The 25827-nt window shown below is 43.1% G+C and overlaps 2 protein-coding genes across 4 annotated transcripts; one reads left to right on the forward strand and one right to left on the reverse strand.

Annotated features, from left to right (window-relative positions):
• Nucleotides 1-463: 463 nt before the first annotated feature.
• Nucleotides 464-4855, forward strand: si:ch73-15b2.5 (rho guanine nucleotide exchange factor 19). Of its 2 annotated transcripts, none has more exons than XM_029774554.1 (12): nt 464-986; nt 1467-1634; nt 1718-1794; nt 1907-2163; nt 2299-2459; nt 2843-2995; nt 3053-3206; nt 3372-3446; nt 3551-3643; nt 3826-3977; nt 4122-4292; nt 4369-4855. In XM_029774554.1, the coding sequence occupies exons 1-12, from the start codon at nt 757-759 to the stop codon at nt 4451-4453; spliced, it is 1776 nt and encodes a 591-aa protein (XP_029630414.1). In that variant the 5' UTR covers nt 464-756; the 3' UTR covers nt 4454-4855. The 2 variants fall into 2 exon arrangements, with proteins under 2 accessions (XP_029630414.1, XP_029630415.1); XM_029774555.1 differs by having other exon boundaries at nt 470-986; nt 3077-3206.
• A 2490-nt stretch (nt 4856-7345) lies between these two features.
• LOC115207472 (ephrin type-A receptor 2) lies at nt 7346-25812 on the reverse strand. Of its 2 annotated transcripts, none has more exons than XM_029774560.1 (15): nt 25579-25812; nt 24442-24509; nt 22396-23035; nt 15058-15213; nt 14175-14635; nt 13857-14034; nt 13647-13743; nt 12687-12742; nt 11550-11675; nt 11246-11431; nt 10783-11054; nt 10388-10537; nt 9537-9730; nt 9264-9419; nt 7346-8911 (listed from the first exon to the last, which is right to left on the reverse strand). In XM_029774560.1, the coding sequence occupies exons 1-15, from the start codon at nt 25661-25663 to the stop codon at nt 8791-8793; spliced, it is 2946 nt and encodes a 981-aa protein (XP_029630420.1). In that variant the 5' UTR covers nt 25664-25812; the 3' UTR covers nt 7346-8790. The 2 variants fall into 2 exon arrangements, with proteins under 2 accessions (XP_029630420.1, XP_029630419.1); XM_029774559.1 differs by having other exon boundaries at nt 13647-13746.
• Nucleotides 25813-25827: the final 15 nt, after the last annotated feature.

The raw sequence follows: 25827 nt of genomic DNA on the forward strand, positions 1-25827 counted from the left end.
AGGATGCCGTATAGTTCTGCATAGACATGATTGTTTGATGGTAGGTGGGGTGGGGAGATCCCGTATAAACACTCACTTCCTTGAAGCGCAACAAGTATGAATGCCCTGACTGCTGCAGAGGCCGTATCACAGTAAATGCTGTACGGCAACTGCAGACGTGGCTTGACCATGCAGAGCCTTTAAGGGTAAACTGATTATTAATGTCCAGAAGTGTCATGAACAGGGAAATGAAATGGGGGCAGACGGCATCACATGTAGACTTTGATTTGATAGACTGCGTTTACACAGGCACCCCAATTTTGATCTTTTGTCCAATTATTGGCAAAAGATCTGATTGTCCAAAAACCAATCAAGTGGCCAAAGATCAGAATTAGGCTGCCTGTGTAAACATAGCCGTAGTGACACAATTGTCTAGCAAGCAATTCAATGGTGGCAGAAGCACAGTCCAGCATTTATCCATACCAGCAACAATAACCAGTGTGACAGAATCCACATAATGCACACCTGTAAGTAGTTGCTTTGGGATTGTTAGGGTGATAATGCCCAGCTGAAACCAATAAACTGGAACATCCTGTGTTGAAGCAGGTCCATGGTAGGCTTAGACTACCTTTTAACATTTGTGATTGTACCTTGATTTGTTTTCACCCCCAACTCTCAAACCATTACCACTGCATAGTATGACTCTGTACAGGTGTTTTTGAGTCCAACAATACACTAACTATCAGAATCTGTCCACCGATCGATTACTAGAGCACAATGGCTCAGCTGCCTGACTTGGTAGTTCACTTAAGGAGTGAGTCATTTCACCACACATATCCCTGCATGGGGGTTTTGGACCACCTTGAGAATGATCTTATGGAACAGATGCCATCGGTAGAGTGCTCAGAACAACCTGGTGGGTCTGAGGAGAGCAACAGGTCAGAGATGAGTGGAAACATTGTAGGTGGTGTGACAGAAGATCAGAACCAATTGGAGGACCTCTTTGGGTATGTGACTATTTTACACTGGTGTAAAATGTAGTTGATTGTCATACTTGAGTGAAAGTAAATGCTATACATCAGTCCTTATATTAAGTAAACCAAACAGCAATATTTATTTACGGACAGCCAGGGGCACAGACATTTACAAACACTGTATTTGTCTTTAGTGAGTCAGCCAGATCAGAGGCGGTAGGCATAACCACACTTTATATTGATAGAAGCGTGAATTAGACTATACTGCTGTCCTACCTGTGCATTTGAAATGTAATGATTCCTTTTGGGTATCAGGGTAAATGTATGGGAGTGAAGAACATATTTTCTTTAGGAATGTAGTGGAGTGAAGTACAGATACCACCACTCCTCCTCCACCCCACCCCCCCAAAAACAAACAAATACTGAAGTACTGTACCCCACTGCTAAGTTTTCTTATTCTTCAAACCATGACTGTCCTGTGTAACTAATATAATGCCTTCTATTTTTCCTTAGTTCTGGAGGCATAGCAGCAACTCTCATGTCTGTGGCCACTTTACATACATGGGGTCTTGGAGGCCAGGTGCAGCAATCTGTGCCCAAGTTATTTTCAGTTCCAGGGCAGGATGACAGGGAGGCTACAGCCTCTCCATTATCACTCTATAAGGATGATGACAATGAAGGGTGAGTGTGCGGAAGCTTTAATTTATTATTTTCTTCTGCAGGTTTTGTATTCTAGATTAAAAGTCCCTGTTTTGTTCCTGTAGGGCAGCAGATGCCAATAAAGAGGATACTCAAGACCTCACTTTGAAGGAATTGTTTGAGTCTAAGTACACTCATGTTTGTAAGTTTCTCTCAATTGTGTACTTTTTGTATAATTGACCCCACATGTTTAGTCTCAATCACTAGTCGTCTACGTGCATTGATAAAGTGTAATATTTGCCTCCTTTCTCCAGTTCCTCTGTATCAGTACTACTGCCTGCAATCTGTAAAAGCTGACCTAAACAGGATAAACCACAACAGTCTGTCTGAGCTTGTGACCGCCCAGTGTCTACCTGGCCTACAGTCCCCACCTGTCTTCCGCGTGGTCACCTCTCCCCCACCACTGTCTCCTCTCACAGTAAACCCATGCAGCTTTTGGCAGGACTTGTCTGAGGTGAAGGAGAGTGGCCTACTTAAAACCCTCTCCCTCAGCGAGCTCCGTCTACAGGAGGTGGGTGGGTAGTACCAAGAATGTTTTCTGCTGATGCTGTGTCTGATGTTTGTCATCCCATACAATAGTGAACATCTCTGGTATGACTTGAAGTGTAGTGAGGAATAGATTAAGTAATCTGCTTTTGCTCTGAAGGCTATGTTTGAGATGATTGGTTCTGAGGCCTCCTACCTGAGAAGCCTGGGGGTAGCTGTGTATCACTTCTTTGCATCAAAGACACTGAAACAGACCCTCCATCGCATGGAGCATCACATTCTGTTTTCCAACCTACGCAGTGTGATGGCAGCCAGTGAGGGGTAAGGACTGCCAATGGACTAGTCTTTACATGACTGACCATAAAACATTTTTTTTGTCATATAGGTGTAGTGAAATGTGGTATTTTACAGGGTCAGTCATAGTATGGCTCCCCTGGAGCAAATTAGGGTTAAGTGCCTTGGACATTGACAGATTTTTCACCTTGTCAGCTTGGGTATTCCAACAGCGACCTTTCAGTCACTGGCCCAACACTCTAACGGCTAGGCTACCTGCTGCCCTTGGGGTGTCTCTTTGGGTTACTGTTGAATTAGTCTTGCTAAAATGACAGAACTAAAATCCTTAGTCTCCATTTTTGTTTATTTGACACTCTATACCAACTTGTGTGTTATGAGGCTTTAGGCTGTGACTGCTCTGATACCTACAGGTTTCTGCTGGACCTGGAGTTACGTCTGGGGGAGGATGTGGTGATCTCTCAGGTTGGAGACATTGTGCTGCGTCACTGCCTCACGTTCCGATCCCTCTACGTGCCATATGTGACCAACATGATGTACCAGGAGGCCCTGGTCACGCTACTGCTGTGGGTTTCCCCTCTCATTACGCTTCTGTTACGGTCTTGGCTTCATTTTTACCTCAGTCTTGCTCTTTGCCCTATTCCCAGGCAGGAGAACCGAGAGTTTCTGTTAGCAGTGAAGGAACTGGAGAGTGATCCAATATGTCGGCGACAGACCCTAAAATACTTCCTAGTCCTCCCCTTCCAGAGGATCACACGTCTGAAGATCATCATGGAGGTAGGCAGGCCTCAGATGTGAGTCTACAGGGGGAGTGCAGTATTGGGTGGTGTCCCTTACTCGACTGATTAGGGTTCGGTATACAGGATTCCATGCAACAGGATTCCATGCAACAGACTTCATGCTTGTGGAGGTTAATGCTGGGACTTTCTATGGTCATTGCAGAGCATCCTGAAGCTGACTGGGCAAGACTCTAAATCGATCCCTTGTCTGAAACAGGCCATTGAAGCCATACACAAGGTAGAGGTCACTACTTACACAATTGAGTAAAGATTTGGTTTTAAGCTCAACTGTTGACTTGTTAGGCTGCAACACTGCTATTTTATCTCCTCCAATGAGACCAGATAGTGATGGAGTGTGATGGGGGGGTTCAGCGGATGAAGCAGATTGAGAAACTGGTGGACCTGGACAAGCACATGGATTTTGTCAATGTTAAGGTCTGACATCATTGCAGTCTCTAGTTATTTCAGTGACACTTGTTAGTTACTACGTCGTTGTATCCCTTCTGTTTTAACAAGGTCACAATCACAACAGCCTGCTTGTTCTCCCTGTTTAACCTATAGGTGGCAGTGGTGCCTCAGCATTGCGATTCACCATTTACCTCATTGTTTCTCTCCAGTCCATTCCTCTGATCACAAGTGTCCGCTTTCTGGTGCATGAAGGCCCCTTGAGACAGCTCACTCCAGAGGGCTATGTGCCAGGATCCAGGATTTCCTACATGGATGTTTACCTGCACCTTTTCAATGACCTGTTGCTCATCTCATTGAAAAAGTATGCTGCCACATCTTCATACATGCATCTATGAACAATATTTCCAAGAACTACATCCAAGCACTGTGCTTGTTAAATACAAAGTACCACTTTCTCTTTGTATTCCTGTCACCCAACTTCCCTTTGGTCTTCTCAAACCATCAGAGAGATGCGTTTCAGAGTGCTGGATCATGCAGTGTTCCCCACCCACGTGCACACTGAGCAGCTGAAAACAGAGGCCCTTGGTCTGCCCCTGGAGTCCTTCGTGCTGCGCCTCTCCCAGAACCACACTGGGCATGCCACTGCTTTCATACTTGCCCCACATACCACTACCAGGTAAGAATTTGGTTGTAAATTCCTTTGTCCCCTCGCATCTAATTCCCACAATGACCCCATATGCATGTGTTTACAGGTCAGACAAAGAAGCCTGGATGAAAGCTTTGTCCTCTGTCAGTGGGGACATGTATGAAGGACCTGTGAAATACTGTACTGTGTAGAGTTTCTGATGTGTTATTAGTCAATGGTTCTCTGGAAGAGCAGCAGTTTTAGTTGCCTGTCAGTGTTACTGCATTGGAAAAAGTGTTTACAGTTTGTTTTTTAGACACGTTTCAGCTTCTGATATTGTGCAATTTGATGCGACAGTTTTAATCTGTTACTGGATTGCATGTACTTGCATCTTATTCACTGTTTATATTTGGCACTTAGTTTTCCTTTTTGCACTTTTTTTGGGGGGGTTGTATTGTATTATATTGGATATTTTCGATGGACCACAGCTCTTGTTTGTACATGGATGACTTGGACGGATCAGTTACCAGCTCACAATTAGTTTAGCAAACATCAGTTTGACATTTTTATGTGAATTTTATGCATGATAAATAAAGTGTCATATTTTAAAAGTCCCTGTTGAACCATTTTCCTGCTGAAATCGCTTGTACGTTTCTATAGTTACATTTTGAGCAGCATGGTTATAACTATAAAGCCCTCAGTACAGAATAAATGTCAGTGTGGCAATGACTGAATTAGCAGGTAGCTAATGTGAACATTACAATTAGAGCATGCTAGCTAACCCACTCTTACAGCAGTAAAATACAAAAGCTCATTCCAGGTTTCCCCCAATGGCTAACAGGTACAGTTGAAGTCGGAAGTTTACATACACTTAGAATTGGAGTCATTAACTCGTTTTTCAACCCCTCCACAAATTTCTGCACAAACTACGGTTTTGGCAAGTCGGTTAGGACATCTACTTTGTGCATGACACAAGTAATTTTTCCAACAATTGTTTACGGACAGATTATTTCACTTATAATTCACTATCACAACTCCAGTGGGTCAGAAGTTTACACACTAAGTTGACTGCATTTAAACAGCTTGGAAAATTCCAGAAAATTATGTCATGGCTTTAGAAGCTTCTGATTGACTCAAATGATGTCCGTTAGCCTATTGGCGGTGTACCTGTGGATTTATTTCAAGGCCTACCTTCAAACTCGGTGCCTCTTTGCTTGACATCATGGGAATATCAAAAGACCTCAGAAAAAAATGATAGACCTCCACAATTCTGGTTCATCCTTGGGGGCAGTTTCCAAATGCCTGACGGTACCACGTTCATCTGTACAAACAATAGTAAGCAAATATAAACACCATGGGACCTGGCAGCCATCATACCGCTCAGGAAGGAGATCGTTCATCTCTAGGAGACAACGCTACTTTGGTGCAAAAAGTACAAATCAATCCATGAACAACAAAGGACCTTGTGAACATGCTGGAGGAAACGGGAACAAAATATCTATATCCACAGTAAAACGAGTCATATCGACATAACCTGAAAGGCCGGTCACCAAGGAAGAAGACACTGCAACAAAACCACCATAAAAAAGCCAGACTATGGTTTGCAACTGCACATGGGGACAAAGATTGTACTTCCTGAAGAAATGTCCTCTGGTCTGATGAAACAAAAATAGAACTGTTTGGTCATAATGACCATTATGTTTGGTGGAAAAAGGGGGAAGCTTGCAAGCCGAAGAACACCATCCCAACCGTGAAGCACAGGGGTGGCAGCATCATGTTGTGGGGGTGCTTTACTGCAGGAGGGACTGGTGCACTTCACAAAATAGATGGCATGAGGAGGATATATTGAAGCAACATCTCAAGACATCAGTCACGAAGTTAAAGCTTGGTCGCAAATGCGTCTTCCAAATGGAAAATGACCCCAAGCATACTTCTGAAGTTGTGGCAAAATGACTTAGGGATAAAGGCATTGGAGTGGCCATCACAAAGCCCTGACCTCAATCCTATAGAAAATTTGTGGGCAGAACTGAAAAAGTGTGTGCGAGCAAGGAGGCCTACAAACCTGACTCCGTTACATCAGCTCTGTCAGGAGGAATGGGCCAAAATTCACCCAACTTATTGTGGGAAGGAAGGCTACCTGAAACGTTTGACCCAAGTTAAACAATTTAAAGGTAATGCTACCAAATACTAATTGACTGTATGTAGACTTCTGACCCACTGGGAATGTGATGAAAGAAATAAAAGCTGAAATAAATCAATCTCTACTATTAGTCTGACATTTCACATTCTTAAAATAAAGTGGTGATCCTAACTGACCTAAAAAGGGCATTTTTACTCTGATTAAATGTCAGGAATTGTGAAAAACTGAGTTTAAATGTATTTGGCTAAGGTGTATGTAAACTTCTGACTTCAACTGTATGTACACAAACGCACATCAGGACATGTGTACTGAACAAAAATATAAATGCAACAATTTCAAAGTTGTTCCTGAGTTAATATTACAAAATCGATCAATTGATATAAATTAATTTGGCTGAAATCTATGGATTTCACATGACAGGGCAGAGATGCAGCAATGGCATCAACCTTACATTGATCTCACTGTACAATCATACAAGGACTGAGAGGAGAACGTCTGTGGAGGCGCAACGCATACATATATCTGTGCAAAGATAACATTTCATTATTTCGTCACCCTGCCCTCCCCATCTGACGACGATGCACATGAAGAAGCCGGATGTGGAGGTCCTGGGCTGGTGTGGTTACACGTGGTCTGCGGTTGTGAGGCTGGTTGGACGTACCGCCAAATTCTCTAAAATGATGGCGGCAGCTTATGGTAGAGGAATGAACATTCAATTCTCTGGCAACAGCTCTGGTGGACATTCCTGCAGTCAGCATGGCAATTGCATGCTCCCTCAACTTGAGACATCTGGCATTGTGTTATGACACAACTGCACATTTTAGTGGCCTTTTATTGTCCCCAGCACAAGATGCACCTGTGTAATGATCATGCTGTTTAATCAGCTTCTTGATATGCCACACCTGTCAAGTGGTTAAATGCTCACGAACAGGAATGTTAACACATTTGTGCACATTGAGAGAAATAAGCTTTTTGTTTTTTATTTCAGCTTTTGAAACATGGAACTAACACATTACATGTTGCGCTTATATTTTTAAAGCGAGAATGAATGAATTTAGCAGGGGCTCAGTAACAGATGATGCATATGTGATGGGGTACAGTAGAGTGGAGATGGAACATTCCAGACTGCAATGGTAGTCACTAATTGACATCGAAGCTGACTGTGCTTATCGCCAACTGGAGGGTGGTTGTCAAGGAAATGCCCCCAAAATTGTTTATTCCAATCAAACATTCTTTTTTCTTGCCTGTATTTTTTATCAAATCAAAATGTTTCATGTGCTGAAATGCTTGTTTCTAGCTCCTTAACAATGCTGCAAAAAGTCAAACAAGCACACAAATAATCCTCAGAAACAGGAAATCATGAATATCAGAACTTATTCAGTGAACCCAAATAACATTGTATTAGTAATCCTAATGCAATCTATGCATATTTACACCAAATATATATACCTAGAATGATATGTACAGCAGTAGATGTTACAGTGAGCTATGTCAAGAATCCAGTGTATAAATTGTACATTACATTGTAGTTATACTGTTGTAGATATTATTTTCTGCTGGTTGATTGAATTCAGACAAGTGATTGTTACAAGGCAACAATGATTTTATTGAAACAGAAAACTATATTTCTAAAAACATGCCAGAGCAGTGTCTTTAATTTAAAAAATACAATAAATATTAAATAAATATTAAATAATAATGGAAGAACCACTAAGAGTAGATTGAGACGAACTGTAAACTAAAGAAAAATACTATTTCAAAATGTATGAGAGAAAAGTATATGAGCTGGATTGCAGACAGGATGGAACCTACAAAATCAAAAAGAAAGAAAAAGTATTTGATCTCTTGACCTGACTGGAATAATTCAGAAGACCAATAAACCTGTCATTTGAGTAGACTGGCAGATAGAGTCTATCTGTTATGTCAAAGCCTCAAATCTTTATGAAACAAATAAGTCCAGAAGTGACTAGAGGAATAAGTGAGTGCTTGAGGTAGACCCAGTCCTGGAGTGCCTTGGCTTGAATGTCTTGTGTTTTTCAGACTTCCAGTTGAGAAAAAAGGTCTCAGGTCTCATACAGCTTTCTCCAAAGCCTGTTGATTCCTATCTGCCATTATATTTCCATACTTGATAATATAAAAAGTTACTTCTCCTTTAACCACATCTCTCAGCATCTCTTGTCACGGAGTACTTCATGGAGGACTGACATGTAACGGTTTTACATGTCAGTCTTTTCTGAGTGGCTGGCAGGAAAGGTCCTCTTCAGTCATGCCACTGACCAGTCTAAAGCAGCGTAGCTCAGCCATTATTAGTACATGTTCAACCCAACTTGTTCTATTTCCTTATTCAATGTGACAGTGAAATAAGGTGGTCAGTGCAGTCCTATTTTGGGGAATCTCAGGTTGGGGGTCTCACACTGCAAACACTGTACTGCAAACACTGAGTGAGCTGGTCTGGTCTTTAAGTCCAACGATGCTGTAGGCGATTCTCTTCATGTGACCTGGTAACCGCACGCCAATGTTCCTGATGTCACTGAGAGAGAAGAAAGATAGAGACAGGAGCTGTTAGGAAAATGTTTCACATTCAAACCAATAGGTAGCACATGATAAAATATTATTGCATTTGAAACTTCCTACTCGGACATGATACAGTGGTGCTATATAGGGTGGGGCAGCGAGGAATGGTATGGGGGAGGGGCATTTGATGAATGCAGCATGAATGAGAGTGTTGCATTCCATAGATGAGAGTGTGGCATACCAGACAACAAATGCTTAACAAAGATCTGAATACTCTTACTGTATTTTTCAAATGTGGCAGTGTCCCTACTAAGCCCATGTAATGTGGTGAGGCTGGTGCATGGTTACTGTATGTGTGTAGTACTTACTCATGCCTCATGGATAGCACCTGCTCCATGGTTGTGATTCCAGCGCAGGCAAAGCTCTCAGTGTACTGGCTCATCTTGATGGACTCCAGCCATTCCGGCACAGACCTGAAGGGGGAGCCGTCACAGCCACTGGTGCTGGGGAGGCGGATGGACACACTGGTGGGAAAAAACGGGGAAATAGATTGGTAAGTAAATGCTATATTCACAGTATGTGATTGAAAAAAATCAACTGACAAGTCCAGGGGAAATCAGCTTCATTCATTTACATCTTACCGGGGATCAAAGTCAGCAATGGTTTTCAGAGACTCTGGGCTCCGGAGCAGTTTGTCTAGGATGTTGACGATGTCTGGGAAGCGAGGTCGTTTGGAGCGGTCCTGCAGCCAACACTGCAGCATCAGCTGGTAAACGGTGGATGGACAGTCCATGGGTGCAGGCAGCCGGAAGGCCTCGTTAATGGCCTTCATCACCTGAGGAAGAAGCGGGGTTTAGACCATGTCTCACAGAGCTAGTGATTATGATCTAGACCAACACACTAAGATTATGTGTTGTTTTAATGCATGTGGGCACTAACAGTTTTATGTGAAGAGGACTGTGGGAACTATTTTGACTTAGAGGCCCTTAGTGGGTTGTTTTAAACACTCCACCCAGGATAAATACCTAGAGATGATGCATCACAGAGGCCTTGTGTTTACCCAGACCTACAGCGCTCTGTTATTTCCATAAAACAGGGAAGGGAGTGAAGGAAATGTGACGGATTAAAGTAAGGTCTACCTCATGGTTGTTCATGTCCCAGTAGGGTCTAGCTCATGGTTGCTCATGTCCCAGTAGGGTCTAGCTCATGGTTGCTCATGTCCCAGTAGGGTCTACCTCATGGTTGCTCATGTCCCAGTAGGGTCTACCTCATGGTTGTTCATGTCCCAGTAGGGTCTACCTCATGGTTGCTCATGTCCCAGTAGGGTCTACCTCATGGTTGTTCATGTCCCAGTAGGGTCTACCTCATGGTTGCTCATGTCCCAGTAGGGTCTACCTCATGGTTGTTCATGTCCCAGTAGGGTCTACCTCATGGTTGCTCATGTCCCAGTAGGGTCTACCTCATGGTTGCTCATGTCCCAGTAGGTACCTACCTCATGGTTGCTCATGTCCCAGTAGGGTCGTTCTCCGAAGGCCATGACTTCCCACATGACTATGCCGAAGCTCCACACGTCGCTGGCCGAGGTGAACTTCCTGTAGGCGATAGCCTCTGGGGCGGTCCAGCGGATGGGGATCTTCCCTCCCTGAAGGAACAGCAACAATAACTAATCATAAGAATGAGACTGAAGGGAATGTATTCACTAGAGGCATGGCTATTACTAATGTAAAGGTTTAGGAGGCGGAGTGAGTGTCTGTCAACATCACCAATCATTTGTAACCAATTATAAGTAAAGATATGGGAAGGCTACTAAGTGCATAGCACATGGTAGATTGTAATACCCCCACTGTTTCCATACATTAATATCAGTACTATGGATGTTTGACTCACGCTGGTGGTGTAGGTGCCCTCAGGGTCGTCTTCCAGCACGCGGGACAGGCCGAAGTCAGACACCTTGCACTCCAGGTTGCTGTTGACCAGAACGTTGCGGGCAGCCAGGTCTCGGTGCACGTAGCTCATGTCAGAGAGGTACTTCATGCCGGCCGCGATGCCACGCAGCATGCCCACCAGCTGGTACGATGACATCTCCCCATCATGGTCCTTTAGATAGTTGTCAAGTGCTCCATTCTCCATGTATTCTGTCACAATCATGGCATGCTTGACTGCTTGAAGAAAATTATAAAAAGGTACAAATGTAGTACTTCATGTCAACAAAAGAGGCACAGTATGGTGGAGATGGGAAATAGGGGATGTTACTAAATAAGGTAAATAACTTAACTAATAAATGACTATTCAGTGAATCAGTAGAGGCTGCCATTTGAGACGCAGACAGTGTCTGAGAGCAGGAACTCACACTTAGTGATGACTCCCTCCAGGCGGATGATGTTCTGGTGGGAGAACTGGCCCATGATGCTGGCTTCACTCAGGAAATCCTGCTTCTGCTTCTCTGTGTAGCCTGGCTTCAATGTCTTGATGGCTACCGCTACCTCTCCTCTCCTTGGAGCCTTCATCACACCACGGTACACTTCCCCAAACTCTCCTGTGAAACAGAAACACACACACACACAGAGAATAATATGAATTCATAACATTCTTCTTGGGGGAGGGGATCAGCGAGATTTTTTCAAAATATTACTGTAAACTGGTTTGACATTTACCTGCTCCGATGGCTTTTTGCTTAGTGACAAGACTGGGATGAATCTCGCTGGCAAACTTCAGGATCGCCGTGTTGGGGTCCTCGTACATGTGTGGGTCAACGTAGGTCTTCAGGGGCTTCAGTTGATCTGAGGAAGTGTGAAAGACAATTAGTCAAGGAGGAGATTGAAGATGGGAGATAATCTCTTTGGTAATGCACATCGCTGTTCCAATACAGGGACTTTGACTATATATACAAAAGTATGTGGACACCCCTTAAAATGAGTGGATTTTGCTATTTCAGCCACACTCGTTGCTGACAGGTGCATAAAATCGAGCACACAGCCATTCAATCTCCATAGACAAACATTGGCAGTAGAATGGCCTTACTGAAGAGCTCAGTGACTTTCAACATGGCACCGTCATAGGATGCCACCTTTCCAACAAGTCAGTTAGTCAAATTTCTCTGCCGCCATTGGACTCTGGAGCAGTGGAAACTCGTTCTCTGGAGTGATGAATCATCTGGCAGTCCGACGGACGAATCTGCGTTTGGCGAATGCCAGGAGAATGCTACCTGCCCCAATACATAGTGCCAACTGTAAAGTTTGGTGGAGGAGGAATAATGGCCTGGGGCTATTTTTCATGGTTCAGGCTAGTCCCCTTAGTTCCAGGCGAAGGGAAATTTTAACGCTACAGCATACATTCTAGATGATTCTGTGCTTCCAACTTTGTTGCAACAGTTTGGGGAAAGCCCTTTCCTGTTTCAGCATGACAATGCCCCCGTGCACAAAGCGAGGTCCATACAGAAATGGATTGTTGAGATCGGTGTGAAAGAACTTGACTGGCCTGCTCAAATCCCTGACCTCAACCCCATCGAACACCTTTCGGATGAATTGGAACGCCGACTGCGAGTCAGGCCAAATCACCCAACATCAGTGCCCGAGCTCAATAATGCTCTTGTGGCAGAATGGAAGCAAGTCCCAGCAGCAATGTTCCAACATCTAGTGGAAAGCCTTCCCAGAAGAGTATAGGCTGTTATAGCAGCAAAGGGGGGACCAACTCCATATTAATGCCCATGATTTTGGAATGAGATGTTTAACGAGCCGGTGTCCACATACTTTTGGTCATGTAGTGTATTTCTTGGATGCTGTGATTCCTACCTGTGCTGAAGAAGTAGGGGTCCTCTGATCCCTGTCTATGACGGTAGTTAATTCTCCTGTTAGGAAGCATAGTCACTATTATGATTAGCCAGACAATATGCAATGTTAAGACATTGTTATTATGTAAGGTATCATTATTAAACTGCCCAGTGAAAATCTCACTTTTAAAAGTGAATATTCTGTTAACTCATATCCAGATAATGTTTTTGACTCGTCCTATACTCGTATTTGTGGACAAAGCATAAATTGGAGAAGAAAACACTTTAAAAAAACCACCTCAAACTTGTATTTCAAACAGATTGTTTAAAAAATGCTTGATATTTCCTGAGGGGGATGAGCTGGCCAATCAGTGGTTTACTTGCGTGAATATTTTCAATGACTGGTATACGCCCACACCATTCGGACACAGAGCTGCTTTTTAACATACTCATAGTATTTAATAGAAATCTGGAAACACTGGGCAGTTACTTTAACTAAATAGCATAGAGACGCATAAACCTGTTTCCTGTGGTGATTAGACCAGTTTAGCTAGAGACACGTAGATTCCCTTTTTTTTGGTGCCATCTCAGGGTTGAACAGTGTTCATGATGCTTTTAAAGCACACTTCATCACAGACAGGCTGCCGTATCAGTAAGGGGCAGCATCATCTTCAGCCACAGACCCAGTCAGCTACAGTTACAGTTTTTAACAGCTACTCTGGCTGTTACTGATAAAAAAAAAACCTCTTAGAGATGACATGGCATTACATTCTCTATCAGCTTATTAAGAAAAACATTTACTCACTATGACTGAGATACAGTATGTGGTTGTCCCACACAGTTATCTTAAGATGAATGCACTAACTGTAAGTCGCTTTGGATAAGAGCATCTGCTAAATTACTGAAATGGAAATGTAATGAAATACCAAATGTGAACTACATCTTAGGACAGCGGGATATGATAGGATTAGTGTGTTCTAACCGTTTGTGCAGCAGTAGAAGGACTACAACGACGAGCAGCATGATTCCTCCTCCTACTACAGCTCCCATAACCCCTGTGTAGTTCTGGACCTGAGACTCTGCTGAAACACAACCACAGACAACACAGTTAGATCACAATACACTCACATTTTAAAATGTCTTGCCTGGATATTAGAGACAAACAGTGTGGTATCTCTACGGCTACACTTACCAATGGGCAAGGTTTTGAACTCATGCTTCATGCTGTATCCCCCTGGGTTTCCCTCAGGGCTGAGAGCCTGGACTCTGAACACGTAGGCCGTGTTAGGGGAGAGGTCACTGATCTGCACCGTACTCTTGTCCAAAACCAGGACTGTGTATGTAGTGACATCACGCTCACTGTCGTCCTCCTGCACGGGGCAGGGAGAGAGAGGAGCACTGAGAGGGGATTCACTACAGAGATATACTAATACTATTATATATATGTTGTGTTTAATGTGTGACTGACATGGAGAGAAGAGAGAGGGAGGAGTGTAGTTGTCTGTCTTACCTTCCTGCGGTACATGAGTTCGTAGCGGTGGGTGATATGGGATGGTGCTCGGCTGGACAGAGCCCAGGACAGAGACAGGCTGGTGGGGCTCCGCTCGTCCAGACGGATGGACGTCACCTTGGGGGGATCAGTGAAGTGCAGAGCGGTGGTGATGGTGCTGCTGGGTCTCTGGCTGCTGTACTGAGACACTCCGCTGCGGGCCTCTACAGTGAAGGTGTAGTTGAGGTGGGGCTCCAACTGGCTGACAGTCACCACAGTGTCCTGGAGGTCCGTGGGGTCGGGCTGGAAGCGGACCTTCTCCCCACAGGGCACACACAGGGCCCCGGTGCAGCGCTCACACACCACGCTGTAGCAGATGTCCCGGCGGCCTCCTGTCACCAGTGGGGGGCTCCAGGACAGCTGCAGCCTGCCGTCCGCTGACAAAGTGGTGGAGGCCAGGTCACGAGGGGCGCTGGGCGGGGCTAAAGGAGGAGGCAGAATGTAGACAAGAGTTATTATGAGACATTCCAAATGTTAATACACCAGATGAAGAACGTTCAGATCCCTCTATCAACAATGATGATGACATAAAGACAGTATAGCCTATGAGGACACAGGATAAAATAAGGAATGGCAGTAGAATTGGCTAATCCTTTGTTAGTGATAGGCCTAGCAGTAGCAGTCCCGTGTGGCTCAGTTGGTAGAGCATGGTTGGTAGAGCATGGTGTTTGCAACGCCAGGGTTGTGGGTTCGATTCCCACGGGGGACCAGTACGAAGAGAAAATAAAAATAATAAAAATGTATGAAATGTATGCATTCACTACTGTAAGTCGCTCTGGATAAGAGCGTCTGCTAAATGACAAAAAATGTAAATGTAGCTGACTATCTGGCCATTTGTTCTTACCAGAGCAGGCTGACATAAGAGGGTCTGATGGGGAGCGGTAGAATCCCGCCATACATGGACACAGGAGGGCGCCGGCTGTGGATGGCTCAGTATTCTCAGGACAAACCTCACAGGACTCACTGGACACAGCGTCTTTAAAGGAGCCTGGCGTACACGCTGAAAGAAACAGGAGGATGCTTATTAGTTATAGTATTATTAGTATCCACACGTGCACAAGGGAAAGAGTGTGTGATTGAGTTACAATACATTAAAACGATATCTCTGTCAGTCCCCTGGGGCTTGACAGGAAACTCAGGCTGTGGTTAAACTGTAATCACTGAGGCTTTGTATTTATACAGAATGGAATGGGATTTTCCGGACGATTTGCCTCCACTTGTCCTTTGCGCCTCAAGTTCCATTCTCAAGTTGCACTGACAGTCAACCGGATGCCACGGAAACACTCAACACAGCAGATGTTCACTCTGTACAACCGTTCCCTTTTGAACTCCAAAATCAGCACTGTGAATGCTGGTGTGGGTATTGTTTGAGGAGCCTAACGGAAATAGCAAAATGGTTACTGCTGAAGATATTCATTGACCTGTAGGATATAAAGAAAAAATGTACCTTCCATTCCGGAACGTGTGTGTGTGTGTGTGTGTGTGTGTGTGTGTGTGTGTGTGTGTGTGTGTGTGTGTGTGTGTGTGTGTTTGTTTGTATTGGACAGAAACCAGGATGCAAGGATTGCAAGTCTGAAACTGTACTTCCTTCCTTCCTCCGGTGACAAATGACAACATGCAAGGATGGAGCAAGGGAGAGGAAGTCTGGAGGAAGTAGAACTGCTAAAGGGGAGATGTTGACCGACCGTGTTGTTGGAGCCTAAATCAATACACATTTTTTAGGAGAATCGATGTGAATGTTTACTTTAAGAAGCGATCTCCTCTCTCTCACCCTTTATTCTAATGTCTCCCTAGGGGATAAGTCTTTCATCAGACCTCTATAGTGAAGAGGGTGACCTGTGATGGACAAGAGGGATCTGCCGGTGACTTAACCACCATGGCAGAAGGACCGCTGTGTAACAACCAGCCCCACAATAGAACAATGGATATGAGTTTTGAGTTTGAGTAGGGGGGATTGAGAAGAATAGATGGATGGGGGATGGGTTAGGGTCGCAAGTACCAACAGAAGTTCTCTCTGGGGAATCACTCTGGGAGTGTAGGGCTGTATAGTGCTCTGGACGCATAAGAAAAGGGGGCCAGCCTCTTTCATCTGGAGAAGGAGCAGCAGGACTCCTGCCACGTATCAAAGCACCCCTACCCCTATTCATCTATTGTGACTGGGATTGGACGGAGTGGTTCCATAAATATGTTGTGCTTATTCATTAGAGCCCTAAAATGGTGGCATGTGCGCTGCATATATCACTCTTTCAAGATCACTCTGAGAATGTTTGAATCTCAGTGAGTGAAACTTTAGAAGACTAAAAAATGAATTTGACTGAATTATTATACATTAATGTGGTTGTTTGTTGTTGATGAATTATATTAAGAGTAAAAAAATTGATGTTCTTAAGGAAATAAAAAAAATACCTGACTGAAAGTGGGACCTAAAATAATGCCTCACATTGTCCTGGTCAGTCCCTTTGGACACGGCGGTGCTCTTTATGAATGAATGGAGTGGTGGAGGCAGTAATGCATCTGTTAATTTCATCTATGTTTTGATCTCTGTGTCGGCCCATTGTTCTAATGAGTGGGAACAAGGTTTAGAGAGCTCATTGTGTGTGTTAACAACCGGATGAAAGAGCAAAGAGGAGTAGGGCATATCATTCGCAAACAGCTGTCCTTTTGCTCCACACTAATACTCTTGAAAACATTTTTTTTTACCTTTATTTAACTAGGCAAGTCAGTTAAGAACAAATTCTTATTTTCAATGGTTAACTGCCTTGTTCAGAACACCAGATTTTTACCTTGTCAGCTCAGGGATTGATCTTGCAACCTTTCAGTTACTAGTCCAACACTCTAACCACTAGGCTACCTGCCGCCGCTTCCCTAAATTAACTACGTTCCTGGCAGTTCCACACATCTAACTGACCAACCTCTCATGCGCCCGCCAACTGTCCACTAACCACCAACTACCCTCCCTAATGACTTCATTCTGAGTCATGGATCCTGGCCCAACCTTCCCCTTTACTTCCTCGTTCCCAGAAGATATTCTCTGGACCTTTAGAGAAATAAATCCCTTGCCATTGACAGGAATGTGTTTCTGCTTGACTGCACAGAGAATTAGGATATGACTCAGTATTATAAATTAGTATAATAATGAACTGAACAAGTTTGTCATGTCAACCCCGTTTGGGTCTTTTCTGGCTTTGTCCTCTTTTATTATATATATATATATATATATATATGTAAAAGAGACACATACATATATATATATATACACATACACACAGTTGAAGTCGGAAGTTTACATACACTTAGGTTGAGTTTTTCAACCACTCCACAAATTTCTTCTTAACAAACTATAGTTTTGGCAAGTCGTTTAGGACATCTACTTTGTGCATGACACAAGTAATTTTTCCAACAATTGTTTACAGACAGATTATTTCACTTATAATTCACTGTATCACAATTCCAGTGGGTCAGAAGTTTACATACACTAAGTTGACTGTGCCTTTAAACAGCTTGGAAAATTCCAGAAAATTATGTCATGGCTTTAGAAGCTTCTGATGGGCTAATTGACATAATTTGTCACGTTCGTCGTACTGATGAGACCAAGGCGCAATGCTCATCTTCTTTAATTAATGAAGAAGAAAACGAAACAAAACACTTAATACAAAAAAACAATGACGAGAAACAGTCCTGTAAGGAACACAACAACACAAGGAACAACTACCCACAAAAACCCATGAAAAAACACCCCTACTAAATAGGACCTTCAATTAGAGGCAATGAGGAACAGCTGCCTCCAATTGAAGGTCAACCCAATAAACTAAACATAGAAATAGAATAACTAGACACAGACATAGAAATAGACTAACATAGAACATTAACCAAAAAAAAACGAAACACAAAAAACAAACACCCCCGCCACGTCCTGACCAAACTACAATAACAAATAACCTTTTTACTGGTCAGGACGTGACATCATTTGAGTCAATTGGAGGTGTACCAGTGGATGTATTTCAAGGCCTACCTTCAAACTCAGTGCCTCTTTGCTTGACATCATGGGAAAATTAAAAGAAATCAGCCAAGACCTCAGAAAAAAAATTATAGACCTCCACAAGTCCGGTTCATTCTTGGGAGCAATTTCCAAACGCATGAAGGTACCACGTTCATCTGTACAAACAATAGTACGCAAGTATAAACACCATGGGACCATGCAGCCGTCATATCACTCAGAAGGAGACGCGTCTCTCCTCTCCTAGAGATGAACGTACTTTGGTGCGAAAAGTGCAAATCAATCCCAGAACAACAGCAAAGGACCTTGTGAACATGCTGAAGGAAACAGGTACAAAAGTATCTATATCCACAGTAAAAACGAGTCCTATATCGACATAACCTAAAAGACCGCTCAGCAAGGAAGAAACCACTGCTCCAAAACTGCCATAAAAAAAGCCAGACTATGTTTCGCATCTGCACATGGGGACAAAGTTAGTACTTTTTGGTCTGATGAAACAAAAATAGAACGGTTTGGCCATAATGACCATCATTATGTTTGGAGGAAAAAGGGGGAGGCTTGCAAGCCGAAGAACACCATCCCAACCGTGAAGCACAGGGGTGGCAGCATCATGTTGTGGGGGTTCTTTGATGCAGGAGGGACTGGTGCACTTCACAAAATAGATATCATCATGAGAAAGGAATATTATGTGCATATATTGAGGCAACATCTCAAGACATCAGTCAGGAAGTTAAAGCTTGGTCGTAGAAGGGTCTTCCAAATGGAAAATGATGCCAAGCATTCTTCCAAAGTTGTGGCAAAATGGCTTAAGGACAACAAATTCAAGGTATTGGAGTGGCTATCACAAAGCCCTGACCTCAATCCCATAAAAAATTTGTGGGCAGAACTGAAAAAGTGTGTGCGAGCAAGGAGGCCTACAAACCTGACTCAGTTACATCAGCTCTGTCAGGAGGAATGGGCCAAAATTCACCCAACTTATTGTGGGAAGCTTGTGGAAGGCTACCTGAAACGTTTGACCCAAGTTAAACAATTTAAAGGCAATGCTACCAAATACTAATTGAGTGTAAGTAAACTTCTGACGCACTGGGAATGTGATAATTCTCTCCACTATTATTCTGACATTTCACATTCTTAAAATAAAGTGGTGATCCTAACTGACCTAAGACAGGGAATTTTTACTATGATTAAATGTCAGGAATTGTGAAAAACTGAGTTTAAATGTATTTGGCTAAGGTGTATGTAAACTTCCGACTTCAACTGTATATTTTTTTTTTAAAGGTCCCGAACAGTCATTCCCATGTAAAATGGCCTTTTGAGTGACTAAAATATCACCCATAATATTTTTTGGGGGTAGAAATACTGAAATATTTGAGAAAAAAAAGCATTTCTCTCTCATGGCTTACTATCAGGAAGTTTGAAAAGACAGGCTGAGTGCCGGAGAGCTTATATTCATGAGCTCGCCTTGACGGACAGCTCTTTGAAACGCCTATGTCAAGAAACTTGGATGCAGTGTTGCAGTGAAATCATCTCAAGCAAATGTGGTGATTCACAAAGAAACTCAAACAACATTGAAATTGCATCAATAATGTATTTTTTTAATACATGTTCTGTTTGGTATGTCTCTTGTGATGCGATTCACAGCAGCACTGACAGATGCCTCTGCCAACGGTCCTGAACATGGAACATTCCTGAGCTTGGCCTTCCCCTTAGCCTGGAACGATCAGACCCTTCGGGGTACCCTTCCTCAGGCTTGGAGCTATGATATGGTGGAATACTTCTCAATGTTAAGATAAATGTAAATGTCTCTTTAATGTAGCACGGTAACAACATAACAATCTATGACAGGGTTCCCCAACTGGCGGCCTGCGGGCCGGGTTTGGCCCTCAGTTTTTAGACATTTTAGAAATGTTTTTGAAAATGAAATACAGAAATGTCTCACACCCCTGAGTCAAACCCTTGTAGAAGCACCTTTGTTGGCGATTACAGCTTTGAGTCGTCTTGGGTATGTCTGTATCTACAAGAGACACATCTGGATTTGGGGATTTTCTCCCATTCTTCCTTGCGTATTTGATCAAGCTCTCATAAGTTAGATGGGGAACGGCGGTAAACCGTAATCTTCAAGTCTTTCCACAGATTTTCAATTCTAGTCTGGGCTTTGGCTGGGCCACAAAGGGACTTTCACATTGTTGTTCTGGAACCATTCCAGCATTGCATTGGCTGTATGCTTGGGGTCATTAAATTCTCTAAAATTAAGTTGGAGGTGGCTTATGGTAGAGAAATGAACATTAAATTCTCTGGCAACAGCTCTGGTGGACATTCCTGTACTCAGTATGCCAAATCCACACTCCCTCAAAACTTGAGACATCTATGGCATTGTGTTGCGTGACAAAACTGCACATTTTAGAGTGTCCTTTTATTGTCCCCAGTACAAAGTGCACCTGTGTATTGATCTTGCTGTTTAATCAGCTTCTTGATATGCCACACCTGTCAGGTGGATGGATTATCTTGGCAAAGGAGAAATGCTCACTAACAGGGATGTTAACAAATTTGCGCACAACATTTTTGAGAAATAAGCTTTTTGTGCATATAGAAAAATGTCTGGGATCTTTTATTTCAGTTCATGAAACATGGGACCAACACTTTACATGTTGTGTTTTTATTTTTGTTCAGTTAGTTGATGATCCCTGATCTATGAGCTAACCTGGTTGCTTAGCCTATTGGCTATATTTTACTGTAATAGGGAGTCAAAGGGATACAATCCAAGTAATTATACCACCCAAGGTGACCGGGATTTCTGGCTTCAACAAGGGAGCCTCTTGTCCCGTCATAAACCACAGACTGACTCAGTATAACCTTCATGACTGAGATGGGCGTGATGGCACAGTCCCTGTAATCTGTGGTTCACCTCAGCCATGGCTATGGACGCACACAAATAGCTGTGTGGAGAAGACACACTGCTCAGGTACTCTTCAGCTGGCACATCAAGTCACATGGCTCTCCTTAGCCAATCAGTACGGGAGGGGACGTGAGGGTGAACGAATTCCTTTCAGAAATCCCCACAGTTCACTGAGCGTAAAGTAATGTAATGTTCCTCCCCCCCCTCTCCAGTTTCCTACTGATAGCTCAACACACCACACCCCGGAATACCAAAGACATGGCAACTTTCATACAAACAATGTGAGCAAACAAACATTTACATTTCAATTCATTACTGCAATGTGTTCCATCTAGGCGTACTCTCAGTGTTTCTCAACTACAACATTAAAAAGCCAAATGCCTCTCTACCAGTCCCCTTGCCTCAAACAAACAGATGTGTCCAGATTATATGCATTCCAACATTCTAAAACAACATTCCTACTTAAACTACAAACTTTTACGCCTCATGCCCCTATAGTCTACAACAGATTTCCCTCGTACATTTTTCATTGTCCATAAAACTGTATCCTCCTCACCCCACCCCATTTCTAAGTCCTGAGAGACAAACACAGTGGAAAGAAAACTTTGGCCAACACTAACAGGTAGAATGATTCATGACCAGGAGTGCTCTTTACATCAGTCAAAACTTCCCCAAAATTCCCTTATGCCTTGTACCTCTGCCACATTCTCCCACACGCAGTCCCTCTCCCATATTATGTTTGGAAATAGTGTTACAATCCTAAACATCTCGTGGTATTATTGCTGTCAAAACAAACAAAAACATGTCCAAATACCTTTCACTGTTTTGTCTACATTCATTCCTGTAAATCATTCTACACCTGTCCTGCTTTTATTTTTGTTTGTGAGATGTTTGAAATCAAAATGAACATGTCTGTGAGGTGTTTGAAATCACAGTTAACATTCATGTCTGTGAGGTGTTTGAATTCACAATTAACAATCATGTCTGTGAGGTGTTTGAACTCACAATTAACATTCATGTCTGTGAGGTGTTTTAAATCACAATTAACATTCATGTCTGTGAGGTGTTTGAAATCCCAATTAACATTCATGTCTGTGAGGTGTTTTAAATCACAATTAACATTCTTGTGCACAGTGTGCAGTCATTTCTAAAACCCAGCCAGGATGGTGGTTAGGCCTTGCACTTCTGTAAATACAGCTGCTGTTGAATACTAACACCCAACATTACAACAGGTAGGGGGTTGGGGTGTGCAGGGAGATGTATTATGTGAAGCCTGGCTGTAGTCTTACCTTGGCAGGAGTCTCCAACAACTTCATAGCCTCCGCGGCATTGGCACTGTCCCACAGGCACCACCCACTCTCCCTCAGCGGTGCAGTAGATGCGTGGGGTGGCCTGGCTCACGGCGTTCTGCACACATGTTCCCTCCACCTCCCTCAGGGCATCTGTCACCGTCTCTGGGAAGGCGGCCAGGCTCTGCACGGTGGACGGACACGTCTTGTAGTACACTCTCACCGAGAGCAGTGCCACACACGCTCCCATGTCCTGGAAGGCCAGGTAGAAGCCCTTCCTGGATAGAGGGCCCATTGTCCGTGTCTCCACGTTTACCTTCAGCACACCGCGGCCCCGCGTGATTTCGTCTGACGCGATCGTGGCCACTTTGCGGAACCGGCCCTTATGGAAGCTGGTGCCCACGTCGGCATCGGCCTCGAACATGTGCAGGTTGAAGGTCTCTTTGCAGGCGAGCGAGGAGCCGTCGAAGGTGTTGCAGTCCCGCACAACGAAGTGCAGCTCCACAGAGACGCGGATGGTCCCTGGGTGCCCCTGGATGAAGGTGGTTCGGAGCCAGTTGTCCTGCTCACCCGCGTCGATGTTACACACACTGTAAGTGTAGAGGAGGGAGCCATTCACCACTGTCTGGACTATCTCCCACTGAAACAGAGAGAGAACAGAGGTTTAATTTAACACAATGTACAGGGCAAGACACAACAAGTGAAGGAAGGAGAGAGAGGGTTTTAAGAGAATGAGCGTAAGATTAAGGGGATTATGTTCTCGTCAAGGATCAGTTGCTGTTTTATTGATGAAACAACTGTCTGCCTGCTGAAAAGCCTATAAACTGCTCAAGCTTTCCTGCTACTTTTTTCCCCACACGCCAGGGAAGGATTTGGTCTGGACGCGTGGATTGCTCACTACGTGTGTGGTTTTCACGAACTGACGTGGGTGCCTGTGTGACACAGACATAACACTAAAACAAATACTCTTGTGAAATACCAAGCATTATGGCAGTTAAAGGGTTTTTTATTAGTTCATGGAAAAGACATGGCAGCAATATTGGCTGTGATTAGGTCTATTTTAAGAGAGGGAAAATAAGGAAATGCTTGCCTGGTAGCAGGATTTAAAGGAATCCATTAATTAAGCACAGGGCTTTAAAAGAATAACCATCATGAAATCATTTAACCCCTCAGATGGCTTCCATAAAGGCATATTTCATTGGACCATGCACAGTGAGTGCTTTATTCCAAGTGTGAGAAGGGAGAGTGTGAGAAGGAAGAGAAGATAGATATAGATCAAGAACAGTATTAAAACATCCACCTTAAAGTCAAATGTAAATGTGTTTCATAAGTTTGAGGAAGTTTGGTGAGAATAGACAAAACATCATAAAATAGGGGGGAATCCTACCCAATACATAGAGAATGCATTGCAGGATCTGTAAACTTCACGGTCACAAAAGAAATGCAGTTAGCGCACTGACGCTGACCACGTCCTGTTGCTTTTTTAAGACAGTCAACCACACTACTATAGATAGAGGAATGCCTCTCTCCCCCTCCAACCAGTCTCCCTTCCTTTCTCCTTCCATCAGTCTTGTGTTCTACTTTGACTGACAGGAACCTCCCAAATTTATATCACCACAGCAACAACAAAAAAGTTTTTGGTGGAATATTGTTGGAATGATGACAACCTGTTGGCTATTTTCAGTTAGAAAATGTACTTTTGTCCTGTAAATTCAGATGCAGCTCTTACGCTGACATTTTATGACATTCATAGTTGTATTATGAAAGGGTTGCTCTAAAACCAGTGTAGGCTAGCTTTGCCAAAACTTTGCGAGCTGCCACTCATTCCATCTTTCACAGAAAACTGTTCTGAAGGAATGGGAGCGGAGAGAATGTCTTGCATGTGACCTTTTAAAAATCTGCAATTTAAAATGTGGCTTGGAGTCTACATTGTGTGACATCTAGCCTACGTTTCACACCATCTCATGTATCATGTGTAGACCATCCATCTGGTTAGACTACTGCAATCCTTATATTTTCTCACTATATGGTATGGTAACTACTCACCCCTTCTTCATATGGCCAGGTCAACCATCCCAACTCGCCTCCTGAAGCTTTCATATCCAGCAGCACCTCTACAGAGATAATGTTAGAGCACTATTAGTAAACATTCTTAATTCATATGAGGAGCCGTTTCATTAGAAAATAATAGGCATACGGTCTTATGTGTTATAAGAAATTGAACATGTGTAATAAGCGATGTACTCTACAAGTAAACTGGATTATCAAAGTTACTTTGTTTTCTCTGAGCCAACAATTATTAAAGTAGCCTGCTAGAAATTGCCAGGCCTAGATTCACCAAATATGCCCAATATACTGCCATCCATGGCTTTCAAGAGGACATGCCCTGGCATGACAAATCGGATCAAATAAGCCATGTCCATTTAAGTAAACTATGAATTACTATGTCCTTCTACCCCCGTGTTTGCATGAAAAAGGCAGAGAAAAGTATGGGAAGTTAAATAGCATGATAAAGGGAGTGAAAATTGTTGGGAACATTTCTAAGAACACATGCAAGTCAATCACAGCCTACACTCCCATCCCTTCTCCCTTCAGTACAAGACCCTGTCCACTCCAATACTGAAACTAAAAACTTCGAATGAACAATGGCATCACCTAGCAACTTTCATCTGAAGGAATTTCAGTGTCAAGTCCTCTTTGTGAAGTAAAATTCCTTCCTTTAAATCATGATGAAATACCAACATTACCAAGTTGTGTAAATTAAGAATAATGAAAAGTATCATTATTGCATGTTTGAAGTAGCAAAGTTAGCCTACAATGTACTGCCTTTCTTTTATTTAAGTCAACATAGGCTAATTCTTTTTTAGTATTTAACAATTTACTATTATTTTCATCAAGAAAGAAACTGAACAGTACATGAACAAGCCCATGAAATAGTTTGAGGGATCTTTCCCCATATTGACAAGTTAGTTATCATAGAAAAAGCAATACATTGAACAGAAAATATAAATATTGGAGGAAAAAGACTGTTAAAAAAGACTGTATAACACTGTAATATAGACAATATTGCAAGAATATTACAAAACTTCAAGACTACCATGTCACAGCCCAATCCCCCAACTCATAAAACACAAAGCAAAGCTCTTTACAATCGCATTTTAAAACGAAAAATAGATTACGTACGTTCTTTCGCGTGAAGAGTAATAAATATATGGTTAATAAATACATACAAAAACAAAGAATAAAAAGTAACACGACGGAAATCCATTTTTTTTTTTTTACATTGACGGCAACTCCTCTCTGAACTGATCTCGTAATATCGCCGAACGTCTGTGAGCACTACCGGTGTCAACCGCCCTTCGTTTCAGTCAAAAGTTCCATTGAAAAACAGGTGGCACGATGAGCTCCGCCTTCGGAATGTGGGTACAATCC

Source organism: Salmo trutta, chromosome 14, assembly GCF_901001165.1.
Source record: "Salmo trutta chromosome 14, fSalTru1.1, whole genome shotgun sequence".
Lineage (NCBI taxonomy): Eukaryota > Metazoa > Chordata > Actinopteri > Salmoniformes > Salmonidae > Salmo > Salmo trutta.

Coding starts and splice junctions, on each gene's coding strand:
- si:ch73-15b2.5 (XM_029774554.1), top strand. CDS start 757: ATGGCTCAGCTGCCTGACTTGGTAGTTCACTTAAGGAGTGAGTCATTT. Junction 987..1,466: donor CAATTGGAGGACCTCTTTGG/GTATGTGACTAT, acceptor ATTTTTCCTTAG/TTCTGGAGGCATAGCAGCAA. Junction 3,207..3,371: donor GTCTGAAGATCATCATGGAG/GTAGGCAGGCCT, acceptor TGGTCATTGCAG/AGCATCCTGAAGCTGACTGG.
- LOC115207472 (XM_029774559.1), bottom strand. CDS start 25,663: ATGGATTTCCGTCGTGTTACTTTTTATTCTTTGTTTTTGTATGTATTT. Junction 11,676..12,686: donor CCCCTACTTCTTCAGCACAG/GTAGGAATCACA, acceptor ACACTTCCTCAG/ATCAACTGAAGCCCCTGAAG. Junction 11,055..11,245: donor GGAGGGAGTCATCACTAAGT/GTGAGTTCCTGC, acceptor TTCTTCAAGCAG/TCAAGCATGCCATGATTGTG.